Below are 14,364 nucleotides of genomic sequence, written 5' to 3'. Positions count from 1 at the left end.
AGGGCTGGAAAATACCAGGAAGTTCGGTCCAATTCCAAGCAATTGATGGAAAAGGTGAAGAAGTTTCATAATCTAAGCATGACATGAAAAGATAAAAAAAATCAATGGAATTGAATGAATGGATCAAAATTTGTACATAACAGCCCCTCAGACCAGTTGGCCTGGCAAGTGGATGTGTTCTCCCTACATTGCCAGCCCATTCTACATCCCCAACTTGCCTGGTACATAAGCGAGTAGCTTGTCATGCACCGGGTTTTACCCGGTTTTCCTTATCACAAAGAGAACTTTTTACATATCAAAAAAAAAAAAAAAAACTTTGTACATCTAGAAATCTGCTTTCTCAGAACTACTAATAGTATTTTTAGTATCAAGCCTTGTCCAGAAGCTCCAAATCAAACATAGCGAAAGTGAATTCGATAACTTCGAAACCATCATCCCCTTCTAGTTTCTTGATTGTGCTCCTCTATTACATCTTCGTCCCTGCTCTTGCAGCAAGTTTTCCGATTTGGCACTCGATCACGACAAGGCAAGGATCATTAACACACGGGTGTTCATGATCTGTTTTGTGTTGCCTCCTCTGTCTGGTTGGTTTAGGATAGGTTCTTTCTATGAACAAATTCATCCAAAGCATCTCTCATCCACCAATTCTTGCATGATTCTCTCGCTTCCTTGACAGTCATCCATCTCCGATTCCGGATACTTTTCTCTGGCCAAATATCCAACTGCTTCTTAACAAGCAAAGGAAACATGTAGGCGTCATGAATTATGCCCTGGCTTTTGCTCTTGTATCTCCATTTCCCCAGTTTCCTTTCTATATCACCAATCACACCAGCTTCCTCAATTGTCTCCCTCAAAGCTGCCTGTTCCATGGATTCATCAAGTTCCCAACCACCCTGAAGTTGCAAAACACAACATTAGTACACAAACAACCAGAAAGGACAACGCAGAAACTTAACAACAACAAACATAAAACAAGCAATCGTTGCCGTTTATTACCTTTGGAAACAACATTGCTTGACCCTTTTGTGCACTGATCATAAGAACTTCCAGTTCTTCAATAAGGGTTCCATCAAAAGATGATTGCTTTTTCTTATATCTGTAAGGAATGCATCTGCAAAATTTGAAAAGCCAACAAATAAGAAACATGAACACCCAAGAAATCTAAAGATAAATTTGTCATCAGAACATGAGAAAAATCGAAAGGCTAAATGGGGTATTAATCAAAAAGTTGCATGGAAAAAGAAAAGGCGTGATTTCACAAAAATCATTCAGAAAAACTACCCTAACAAAGAAGAAAAAACAGTAATTTTTTCATCGGTTAGCACAGAATTTCCAAACCCAGATAAGAAAAAAAGAAAAAAAAAAAAAAGGAAGATTTAAGAAAAGGAAAACGAAAAACTGTTCCAGATATTTGTCCTCAAAAGGAAAAAAAAAGAAATCAACGCGGAAACAGAAGAGGCATAAAATCAAAAAGATGATGAGCAAAACAATCACGTACCCAACAACGAGTCGCGAGCCCTTCTCGTACCGCTGCAATTCACGGCCAGTTCGAGAAACCAAAGTGACCATGTTCTCAATTTGCAAGGACATGAATTTCACGGGGATCCTCTCGAAGAAAGGGAAAAGATAGTAAAGCAGATTAGCGAAATTCGCAAGACAGAAAGATAATCCTCTCATTGTGGCAGTTCCAAACTTGATCCTCAAATCCAAGAAACCCAACTCGGAAATCCCAGAAGATAGAGAGATACACAGGAAATCAGCCGCGCACGTTCAAATCTGGATATGGGTAAAGGCTAAAATTGGATTTGTTGCTGCAAAACATAAAAAACGAAGAGGCTTTATAAGGATCGTTGGGTGTTGTAGCCAGAGAATTAACAATGGCGAAAGGCTGTGGATAAGAAATACGCACTTGTGTGCTCCCTTTAAATAGAGAAAAAGAAAGAGTCTTTATGATTTCTCCGTGTAGGAGAGAGAGCGAGAGAGAGTCTGATTACACGCAAAACCGACGCGCACATGTGGCGCTTCGCCGTCCTTTTACCCGTTTAATAACCACGTTCAAACAAAAACGTTGACTAACGATTTCATTTGCCGTTACAGTGCCCATAACTGTCAAGTTAAAAACTCTTTTTTTTTTTTTTTTTCAAGGGGTTAATACATTTACTTGTACAAAATCATCAAATTTATAGGATCCAAAATTAAATTAAATATATTTAAACATGACCCACTAAATAAATTGTTTAATCAACTTTTTTATTTCTGCAAATTAAAATAAAAATTAAATACTTTTGTGACAGTAACTCAAAATTTGTACATTAATTTTAGAAAAAAAAAAAAAAAATATGGAAGACCGAATCAAAATGTTCCAGCCCAAATAGCAATTGGAGATAACAATGGGTGGTGCAATTTGCTTTGCATGGTACCTACCAAATTCCCTCAAGTCAAAAAAAACTACTTTTTCTCCTCCTATCACAACTTGTTTTAGTATATCTTAGACTATTATATATATATATATATATATTATAAACGGTAACATGGTATATTAATATGAACGTTGTTATTCGACCAATATATAATTACACTTCTTAACAATAATTAATTATTATAATATCTTCGATTTGATTAATGATTGATGTGGAGTGTAAATGCATATGGTTTCTAGAAATTTTTGTGTGTGCAAAAAAAAAAAATGATTTGGTTTATTTCTGTTAATATTCAAAGGAGAGAGGGAAGTGCTTTTGGTGTATTCATGTTTTTTTTTTAAAAAAAAAAATATCCGTACAACAACATAAGCCGCTGATTCAGCCGTTGATTCTTTCTCCTGCATGATACAAACCCATCATGCGTTTTATCACCTTCTTCTTCTTTTTTTTTTTTTTTTGTTATATAAAAAAAAACCAATAATTTATTACGAATAAATCTTAACTTATTTATTATAATTCTATAAAAAAATACTAATAAATAAAATTTAAATTTATATTAAATCATTAAAATTGTTTAATAACGCGGGTATCAATTAATATTAACATTAATTATATAATTTTTATTTTTTTCACATTTAAATTAACAAAATATTTTCAAATTTTAATTATGTAAAAATTCAGAAGGTAGATGAATTCATGGGTTCTTATTATTTATAAAGTCTAAAGTAATCAAACGTATACATATAAAAATTATTGTATATATATATATATATGTATATGGGAGAATAAATTCCATAATTATTTTTAGAATTTGTTCTCCCACATCAACTAATTGGAATATTCTCCCTTTTCCTGTTTGAGTATGGAATTTCAATTAAAATTTTATCAAAACGCCAGAGCTGGGGAATAACGCGCGTGGACAGAAAAAGGCAAGGGAGGGAAGAGGGGGCAGATGCTTGGGGAGCGTGGAAGGAAGGTGGGGGACGACGCGTGAGAGAGTTGGTGAGAGAGCACTCGGTTCTGTTTTTACCAGCAAACAGCGGCAATCTCACACGGTATTAGGCGTACGTAAAATAATTATTAATTTTCGTAATATATTTATATTTATTACCATTTAATTATTATTTATTTATTTATTTAAAAAAAAAATTGCATGCAACCTTAATTAAAATCAATTTTATTTTTTAAATATTAAAAATTAATTTTATAATTTGCGGCATTTCCCAAGTAGACGTCACTATCAACAGTCCCCATCATCACCGCAAGCAGCAAGTGCTTTTGGGTTTGGACGTAAGACGGGCACAAAAGTCTAACAAAGCTGCTTTCCAAGTCTTCTATTTTTGTCTTTTTATTTATTTACTTATATTTTTCTCCCCCCCCCCCCACACACACACAAAATTTAATATGTCTAAATTCTAATTAGGTGGGTTTTTTTTTATTATTATTATTAATATTAATTATCGGGCAAAATCATGATTATTATCGGTTTAATTAAGCTGTTTATCTTATAATAGAAATTAAAAAAAGCAAAATCATGACAAAAAAAAAAAAAATTATGAGTAATTACCATATAAGGAAACGTGGGTCAATCACATTTTTGTTTTGTATGTATGTATATAATTTTTTTATGATATGGTAATTGAATTTTCGTAATAAAATAAAAAAAGACTAATACATGTGATAATGTCATTGGAAATGATAAAAAGTTTCCAATAGGTGCGAGTAACGTTTTCTTTTTAAGTACACCATTAGACGTTGACATGTCTTTGTTCTCATCTTCTTCTTTTTTTAATTAACCAAAAATCCAAATATTTCATAATTAATTAATTACTATTCAAATTTCGCGTTAGTTATCTCAAATAAAATTTAACGGATTAGTTCGTTTTTATCAATGCCGTGCTTAGGACATTAATTTGTATTTGACGAGGTTATTTGGAGATTGTTTCTAATAATCTTATGCGACAAATAAAATGTAGTATATTAGCATCTAGTAACTAAGTTAAAAAAGTTAGAAAATTTTGATTACTTTATATATATTTATAAAAAAAATTATATTATTAAACTTAGTAATATATTTGTTTATGATTATCTTATTTAATAAAAATATAATATATGTATATATAAGATATAGATAACCCATATTGGACAAAATTTCAACGGCCGGATTTTCGTAGGATGATTGATTGGTTTCTAGATTTTTATAGAAGAATCGGATTGGAGAAAATCGGATTTTGAAGTCTACACAAAACATGATAAGTACATCACATATGTTCTAGACCTTCTAAAAAAGTCTTAATTCACAAAAAAACATGTTAACTAATTATAAAATTACTTTTTGCGGCTGCCTCTTTTTTTTTTTTTTTTCTACTCTTTCACATTAACATCTTCAACCATAAACAAATATATTTTCCGCTCTCGGGTTCTTAATTAACCCAATTACCCGACCCGAATTATTCCCTTTCATTTTATATTATATTTATTCAAAAATTTGTCAATGGGGGAGGGGGGTCCTATAAATTTTATTATATGGTCCTCGCACGTACCAAATTAAAATCTTAATTACGATGTTGCTTGGTTGCATCCAATTTTTTTATTTTTTTTACCTTAACAAAAAATAAAATGAAGTAAACTTATGGTTGTAAATAAATATATGAAATATATATATATATATATATGTAAGGTGCGTGAGTGAATTATTGCATGGGGGAGGGTTTGGTTAGTGTGGAGAGAGTTGTCACTTTCTACTGACGTGGCATTTGGGAGTGGTTTGATTGGATGACCCACTTCTGTTCCCAATTTTGTGAATACAAACCAGAACTCCCATGTGCAATCATTAATATCACCTAGCCTTGTACCAAAGTCATACAATACACACACACACACATATATATATATATATGGAGAGTTTACAATTGGGATTTGATACAAGTTCTATGATTAAGGAGTGTGTACGTATTATGTATATATATATTAGTTTGAATGTCAAATTAAGAAGAAGCCATGTTTTGTTTACATGGATTCGTATATTATATTGGTAAGTACCGCTGACATACAATTATAAATGCAAATTAATTAAGTTAAATCTGTGAGTTAATTACGATTTTCACCAAAAAGAATCAAATTAATTTATATGTGGCTACGAATCTGTGATATGTCTGTCGGGTGGGGTTGCTTTTTCGTAAAGAGTGGGTCCACTACTTCACCTGAGATGGTGGATCGTAGCATAAATTTATAAGATAATTTAAATTAATTTCTGGGTAATTTTAGTAATAATTTAAATGTTATTAAATTTAAAATTAAATTAATTTTGCTTCACCTAATTACCAATTTTTTTTTTAATTTAAAAAAAAAAAAAGAAAATTCTAGAGATTTTTATATTAAAAAAATTGACAATGACGGAAAATATACAAATAGGCCAACAGAAAACAGACACGTAGCCCGTGAAATGTGAAAAAAACGAAAGACGTTTTTTGTCAAATAAAATAAATAATAAATAATAATAAAAGCACGACAAAACGGTGAAAGGAAAAAGATAAAACGACATCCAATTTCCGAAAGTCATCCATCATCCCATCACATCCACTAACAAAATAATTCGTTATTTCGCGCATATATTTGTAAGGAGATTAGATTGCCACCCTCCTCACTATACTCAAGTCTTTTTTTTATTTTTTATTTATCGTGAATTAAAGTCCCTTTCATGGCCGGCTTGTTATTTTGTCCATTTTAATTATTTTATTATACCTAATAAATTATAAATTAATACATGTATAATGTAATATTAATAGGGTTTACATCGAGTAATAGTCATTGTTTAGTAATTTTAGTTGAATTTTTTTATTTTATTTATTATAATATAATATATAAAAAATAAATTAAAAGAATATGAAACTTAAATTATTTATTTTGAAGACCTTTAAAACATAATAATAACAAGAAGAAGAGACAAGGCATGTAAGGATTTTTGTCTCCAACTTTTTGCAATGTTGCACTTGGTATGTTTTTGTGTGGTTTGGTATCTCCATTTTTTTTTAGCCACTTGCTTCTTATTTAGTACCCTTACATACTCTAAAAAATATATACGTATGTATTGTGGGGTATACGTAACAAGGTAAGTATGCATTTGTGTGCGTGTATGTATGTACGTACGTATTCGGGCAAGTAGTAAGAAGTGCTAAATGAGAGTAGGAGGAGGAACATTACAGAAATAATGTAGATATTGTATGGGCATTTGGTGACATGTAAATATCAGCTTTATAATTTTTATAAAAGTTTGGGATGGTGGTGGGATCCTCCATCGATTCAATTATGTTGGTTTCCTAAACTTTGTTTTGTTGCTTTCTTCTTGTATCTTATCTTGGAATATTTTCTATATGATTGGACCTCCTTATTTCCTTTTTTGTAATTATTTTGAAATAAGATAAAGATTCAAACTAAGGGGCCTAGTCCCGAGTGAATTACCACTTCATTATTGGGCCTATTTGATTTGTTTAATTTAATTTATTCAATTGAAATTTCTTTTGTGAAAGGTAGATTTATGGGTCCACGATTAAAGTTTAATCCAACTAGTTTGGACCAAATTTAAATAAAGCCCACATACATATATATGAAAATAAGTATGTTGTGATATATATATATATATATATTGTAGTACTTGATGTAATTAATATTTCATCAAATCTATTATCTAATCACAAAAATAATAAATAATTTTATTAGACCCATTAGCCATATCTAATCAACTTGATCAAATTGGAAAATTTTCAAAAAGTGGCATAACCTAAGAACACTATAAAATGATTAGTTCTAAGGAGAAATTTGGGATTCACAATGTGTTTTTCAACCCCTTATTTTGGGTCAATTTGGAACAAAATAATATTGCAACACCTAAAAATGTAACAACAATTGTTTTGATTTGGAAATTCGATTCAATTCAAATCGGCGACGACCGTACAAAATTCCTAATCGAATCATGTGCCTTTGGTGGGTAACTTTCAATTGATTTTGCCTTGCTCCAAACTTCACCTAACCAACATTTTCAATTGCTCTCTAGACATGTATTTCATGATTAATTAAGAATGGTTTAATAATTAAGTAATTGTTTTGATGGAAAAATTAGTAATAATAATAGGTTTTGATGTCTAAATATATTTTTAGCTTATCATAAATATGAATTCAATTGAATTAATGGGTCTTATTTATAAAGCTTTGTAAGTATTTTATGTTATGATAATTGGGGAGTTAATTAAGAAACTTAGATTATAAGTATCTCATTACTATACGTATATATACATATATTGTTATATAGTATTAAGCTAAACCAATGGAGGAAAACATTGCTCCAGGTTTTATGTTGTCTATTTTTGGGACTTGAAAAGAAAGAACTCAACATCCATTAAATTCATTTTAATTTCCTTCGGTCACACTCCTACTCGATCTCTCTCTCTCTCTCTCAATTTTACGTACTCATCTTAAATTCAATCATCCATCCATAATTACATCTATTATTATTGTTATTATTATTATTATTTGATAATATATTTTCTAAAAAGTATATATATATATATGTATATATAATAAATTTGTTGTTACATGGACACCATATTTTAAAATTTTAAAATCACAAGATTTTAAATCCATAAGCAAAGTTTAGATTAATATTATATTAATTAAATCATAAAATAACACAATTTTAGTGTATATAATTAATACAAAAATCTTAAGTGAAGAGTTTAATAGAAAATTCGGGTATTGTATAATTATCTAAATTTATTTAGCCACGGTACCCGAATTAAAATTTTAAAATCACGAGATCTTAAACCTATATTATATTTACTTAAGCAAAATTTAAATTAATCTTACGTTAATTAGATAAGAAAATAACACAATTTTAATGTATATAATTAATACAAAAATAGTTAATTAATAAATTAAAAAATGAATATATTTTGATAAATTTTCATTAATTAATTTATTAATTAAGTAAAATCAATTAATTAAGAGTTTACGATCTAATTAAATCATGCTTTATGGATTTTCTAGTAATTTAAAAGAAAAAAAAAAAACCTTTTTTCTTGGATTCCTAAAAAATCAACTTTACAATTGCCACCACAAAATTGGGAAAAAAGAAATAATAAAGTAGAAAATAAAATATTTTTTAAAAAATTATGTTTCGGGTAATTGCGTAAATAAGTGGGAAATCTCACCACGTGGCATATTATTTGCGACTTGACGCTAACGGTTGCCGGCTGCTTATTGGACACCCTCTAACAAACTTTTAACTGTCTGAAACGGAAGACGTCAGCGTCACGTCAAACTATTAATTAGTATGCGCAGACGTAAGTGGTCTTAACGTCGACACTGAAATACCTATAATACCCTCACTCAATACGTAATTCGTCCTTGATTATTGATGACCAAAATAGTAAAAACGCATTTTATTATTTTTGAAAATTAAAAGAAGAAGGATGTATGGGGAATAAGAAGAGCACCACGTTTCTGGTTTTCGGATGAGAATGTGGGATTTGAAACGTTCAAAATGGCTTTGACTTCCTTTACTAAATCCACTTTTGTTCTTCTAAAGACTTGCCAAATTCAAATATTATATATTTCTAATAATCAATTTCTAGATATAAAATATTAAAATTTTGTTAATTTATTTTAAAAAAATTAAATAAAACATCTAACAATCGACATTAAAAAAATATAACGTTAAGTCACTTTATTAAAATTGAAGGTTACGCTTGCTATTTATTCTTTGGTATTATTGAAAAAAATTGGAGAAAGACGATTATATTAATGTCATTTTTTTCTCAATTTAAAATTTTAATTTGTAACATATTTAAGTTAAAATATAATATAATTATTTTTATTAATATTTTATTTGAAACGTTAATTAAATGTTTCAAATTTTTTATATAATTATTTATTTTTGTATTGTAAAAAAAAAAAAGGGGGTTTGGTGATTTTGTTAGTACTAATTACTCTCAATAATTATTAAAATATTATATATAATGAGATTTTTTTACTTTTAATTACGCGTAAAACATGATTTGTGAGATTTTTAATTAAATAATGTTATTAATGTGGAAAATATAACTTGTAATTATCCCACAAATTGTTAGCACTCAAGTTCTTATTAGCGTAAAAGACATTGGAAGAGATACGGGGCGGTTCTAATTTTTGTAATGACCAGTCAACGTTGAACTGTTTCTAAAATTCGGTAAACCTCCTCCTTATTAATTAAGGTTTTTTTTTTTTATAAAGAAAATAATAATTGTAAAATTAAAATAATGAGCTCAGAATCACATGCATCCGGTACCAGCATTTTTTAATCGAAGAAATCTTCACATGAGCAAATCAGATATCAGCGATAATCTTACGAGACCATCCATGATCAAAGAAGATCTGACGGTGGGAAATTAACTTTTGGGGTGTGGGTAAATACACACAAAATTTAAATCACTTCGGGGGGCAAATCAAATGTAATTACGCGATATGATGACTCGTGCAGCACACGCCATCGGGTGAAATGATGTCGTATCGAGATATAATTATTAATAATTCTATTGGAGGCGTGTTCGCACGCTGGGGATTGAGAGTAGAAAAGGGATGTGAGGACGGTCCAAAATAGTCGTCTCAAGAATTCGCCACCAAACTTCACCGTTCACTGCTCTGCTACGTCTCGAATTCAAAATCAAAATCCCCATTTTCACTCTCCTCTCTCCTTCCTCCATATATAAATACACACACACACATAAAACGCATAACCCATAAAGAAACCCTATTACTTTCATACATACATATATATATATATATATATAGATATACACAAGGTTTCTAAACGTCCGAGTATTGATCTGTTGAGGCTAATACAACAGCAACATGGAGCAGATCGGGAACAGCGGCAACAACAACCATAGCAGGAATTACGGGGAAGAAGAAGTTAGAATTAAGCAAAAGGGTGTTGCAGTTCACAGCCAGGTGAGGAAGATAAAGCGAGAATCAGAGGAAATCATGGAGTACTGGTCGCCGGGGCAACCCGAGACGAGACGGGTCTTAAGGGATATCACCAGACACGGTCGGTCTCGATCTCCTCTCGGATTGTCGGGTCGACCCATCTCCGTCGGTGAGTTGTAGGAGCTGAATCGGGTCGGGGAATAACGTCCGGTATGCATATATGGAGATCTGCAGAGAATAGTGGAAAAACAGAGATGGTTTTTTTTTTTTTTTTTTTTCTTTTTGGAGTTAAAATGGATTTTGGTGCCCTGTTTTTCTGTTTATGTAGCTTTTTTTTTTTTTTTAATTTTAAATTTACCTATATAAATAATATATGGGTTTATTTTGTAAATACGAATTAATACAGAATATTATAGTAGAAGATGTGGGAAGAGATCTGGATGTTGAATTGAAGAATGTGTATTTTTCTCCCCCATGATTTTGATTAGCATTTCATATAATATAATACTTTTACTTAATTTGGTTTTGAAAGACTTTGATTTCTTGTTTGCTTAGATTTAATTTCTTAACTTTTCAATTTATGAATCAAAGAACCAATTACGATTTGGCTTCTGTGGGAAGTAAAATTTAATCTTGATATACTGTTTGTTTGGTATAAAAATAGAATTTGGTTTTAACCCCAATCCATTTTGTATCTTCTGTTTCAAATCGCCATTGATGCCCACATAACCATTAACTAGCACCCAAAATTTATATATATATATATATATACACACACCCAGCTAAATCTCCCTCTCTCTCTTTTATATATATATATATATATTATATTTATATATGGGAATAATGTCGTGTATAAGTATCTTCTCTGGTGGAAAATGATTTGAATAATACTAAATTATGTAACCCGGTTGGTCTGTTTTTGAGAGAAACATCAAAAGGGATTTTATTTATTATTACTGCATATAATAGTATATGAAATATATATTAATCACATATATTCTTCCCCTATATATACACACACACATATATATATATAATGAGATTAACTTTAAATTATCCCTAAATTACCCAGAAGTTTTTTTTTTTCCAAATTAAAGATGCATAAGTAGATTTTCTTTTTAATTAATATCATTAAATTTTATTATTAACAAATTAAATCTTAACTGCTAAAGTAATTTAATGAGTTATTAGTTTCCTAAATAAAATAATAATCACACAGAGAGATATTTTTATTAATCATATTTATTTTTACTAAATATAACGTATTAACATATCTCAAGATACCCAATTATCATACAAGAAATTTGTAGTACTAAATTATAATTTTTTTTTTTACTTTAATTTTATAATCATAATTTTTTTTTTTCTATTTCCCAACTGATTTTTAGGGTTCTAAACATGAATTTATCCATGGAAATTATGAATTAATACCATATAAAAGATGTTAGTCTTGCACATTTATAGACATTTTATGAAAATATTTGAATGAAATATTATATTGTAACTTAACATTTATAGAATATTCTATTATTAATGCATCCATCTATTAAGAACAGAGTAAACTATCAGATATATTTAATACCAATTAGTAGATATGTATGTATATATATATATATACATATATATCAAGTCCCTTAATAAGGATATAAAAAGCAAAGGGTGAATAAAAGAGAGAAACCACTTAATAAAATCTAAAATATCCATAATTGATTAGATTGCTCACTTTCTTCATAAATCTTCTTCATGAGTTGTTCGTGCAGGTAAATTGAGATCTGGATATTCCATCATCAGCAATGGTCTTATAAATTAGAAAAAATCTTAAATCTAGTTTCCTTATTTGAAATTTCTACTTCCCTATTTATCTTCCCCATCTCCCAGCAAAAGCTTCTTCATATACCTAGAAGCAAGAAGGATTAATTCAAGTTCTTACTCATGGCTGACCCTTCAAACATGGTAAAAGAAACATTTTCTTTCTTTTTTTTCTTCTATTATTTTCTCCTAAGTTCTTCCATGGCCTCCATTCACTAAATATAGAAGGTTATTCTCATGTATATATATATTTGTACAGAGCTGCGTTCTACGCGTGAAAACCCAATCCCCAGATTGGCATACTTCGCTCACAGAAGTCTTAAGAGGAGTTAAAGGTCCCATCACTCTCCTCTCCAGTTCTTATAAATCATGCATGAACCCTAAAAATTATTACCTCACGCACGTTCATCCATGCATAAATACACATCTACTTCCAAGCATTTCTAAACTACTATTTACAGGTATATCCTATACCATCGATGCACAACAAGGGGTAGCCTACGTGTCAGGAAAGATCGAGCCGCAGAAAATCCTGCGTCGGCTCGAGAAAGTCGGCAAACACATAAGATTATGTCAAGGGAATACCGGAACCCATGTCAACGATCTAGACCTAATCTCCATAAACAACCCCAACAATATCAATCAGTATGGAAGAATTGAGATCGATCCTCCATGTTACGGTCGCCGGAGCAATGTATGCTATCACCCTTGTGATAGTCCGTACTGCGGAAGGTTAAGCGTTGAACATGGCTGCGGGAGCAGTGGTGGTTCGTATTTTCAGGGTGTAATGGACGAGTATAATCACAGTCCGATGCAGCTATGTCATCCTCATGCGCATCAATGGAGTTCTCCTGTGTGTGTTGTTAATGAACCAGCTGTGTGTTATCGATAAAGTGTTCCTCAGATTATCTCGCCGGTGCCGTCTCCGATGATCATGCCGGATTTCGAGTCTGACAGCTCGTTTGATAAGTTCAAAAATGGTTGTTGCAGTATTATGTGATGTGTTTGATTGAGAGATTTTATGTGATCAACTACGGATTGGATATATGGGAATTGTTCAGCATGCTTAGCATATTAGTTCCTCCATGATTGTGGAAACTATTTTAAGTATTAAATATTAAATATTAATGTAGTAAAGTCGTATATTATTCTGATGTTAATGCACCGTTATTGTTGTATTAAGTAATTAGTAATTAGTAATTAACATGATTTATTAATTACTAAATTAGTATGGGATAATATTCGTGATTAGTACATAATATAATTAAATTGCTGCCCGGGTCGAGCCCAACGGGCCAGCCCAAGCCCAATTTCAGTCTCCAAATTATTTCCAGCATATTTGGATCTCATATTGGCCCACTCAAACATAAAAATTATGTCGTAATTAAGATTAGTATGAAATTTTGTCCAAATTAATTTCTAATTGGACCAGTTTATCTATCTTGTATGGTGCTAATCTACAACATAAATATATATATATATATATGTATGTAATATATTATATGTAATATATTGGAGATCATGTCTTCCACAGATCTAAAGCTAAGTTGCATGGCACGTCCAATCCGTTGATTAACAAATTTTCCCATATAATAACAAATAATTTATTTTTTTTTTTAAAAGTCTCAGTATTAAAAAAATTGTTAAAAAATAGTAATAACTCTAAATTAAAGAATAAAAAAATTAATTATTATTACTTATAAAATTCTTTTTATAATTTTAATGGAACACATAAATTTTGATATGACGCAAGCAGGGTTTTGAACGGGAAACGCAAACATCACTTCGTGTAGCCCACTAGAGGTGTACGATTTGTTTAGTCAGTTCCGAAAGACATGCCGATAAATCAACTTGCTTTTTTCGTGTTGTATATATATATATATATATATATATACACACACACATACATATATATGTTTCGTGTGATAATAAACTATATAATATAAATTAAGATACGTATTTACAACAATAATTCATTCGGTAAATGTGGAATATGATGTGTACAAAATGGCCAGACAAAATATCAATGCGCAAATTAAACTAGTCCAATTTGATTCATGGAAGCCATAGAGTCTTAAGTTAATGGGAATATATATATAAGCGATGAGTAAAATCAATTATTGGGATATTTTAGAAAAAGAATATATGATGTATAATTAATTTTTATAAATAGAAA

General features: G+C 30.2%; 2 protein-coding genes across 2 annotated transcripts; one reads left to right on the top strand and one right to left on the bottom strand.

Moving 5' to 3' along the window:
* Window positions 1-92: 92 nt before the first annotated feature.
* Window positions 93-1,910, bottom strand: LOC110823367 (nudix hydrolase 18, mitochondrial). Its single transcript, XM_022053740.2, has 3 exons — window positions 1,499-1,910; window positions 997-1,111; window positions 93-893 (listed from the first exon to the last, which is right to left on the bottom strand). The coding sequence occupies exons 1-3, from the start codon at window positions 1,675-1,677 to the stop codon at window positions 591-593; spliced, it is 597 nt and encodes a 198-aa protein (XP_021909432.1). The 5' UTR covers window positions 1,678-1,910; the 3' UTR covers window positions 93-590.
* Window positions 1,911-12,098: 10,188 nt separating this feature from the next.
* On the top strand, window positions 12,099-13,277 carry LOC148239733 (uncharacterized). The gene is made up of 4 exons (XM_088211556.1): window positions 12,099-12,332; window positions 12,448-12,523; window positions 12,650-13,065; window positions 13,179-13,277. Exons 1-4 carry the CDS (start codon window positions 12,312-12,314, stop codon window positions 13,275-13,277), a joined length of 612 nt encoding a protein of 203 aa, XP_088067682.1. The 5' UTR covers window positions 12,099-12,311.
* Window positions 13,278-14,364: the final 1,087 nt, after the last annotated feature.

This window comes from Carica papaya, chromosome 9, assembly GCF_054855325.1.
Source record: "Carica papaya isolate Zhongbai chromosome 9, ASM5485532v1, whole genome shotgun sequence".
NCBI classification, from domain to species: Eukaryota; Viridiplantae; Streptophyta; class Magnoliopsida; order Brassicales; family Caricaceae; genus Carica; species Carica papaya.
The sequence above is the reverse complement of the archived record's forward strand: the minus strand, read 5'-3'. Positions and strand labels throughout refer to the sequence as shown.

Bases quoted from the DNA above. Each gene is read 5' to 3' on its own strand.
- LOC110823367 (XM_022053740.2), bottom strand. From the start codon at position 1,677: ATGAGAGGATTATCTTTCTGTCTTGCGAATTTCGCTAATCTGCTTTAC. The intron at 1,112-1,498 runs GTACGTGATTGT...CAAATTTTGCAG, and splicing joins GGCTCGCGACTCGTTGTTGG to ATGCATTCCTTACAGATATA. The intron at 894-996 runs GTAATAAACGGC...TTGCAACTTCAG, and splicing joins AAGCAATGTTGTTTCCAAAG to GGTGGTTGGGAACTTGATGA.
- LOC148239733 (XM_088211556.1), top strand. From the start codon at position 12,312: ATGGCTGACCCTTCAAACATG. The intron at 12,524-12,649 runs GTCCCATCACTC...TACTATTTACAG, and splicing joins AGTCTTAAGAGGAGTTAAAG to GTATATCCTATACCATCGAT. The intron at 13,066-13,178 runs GTGTGTTATCGA...TGGTTGTTGCAG, and splicing joins GTGTTGTTAATGAACCAGCT to TATTATGTGATGTGTTTGAT.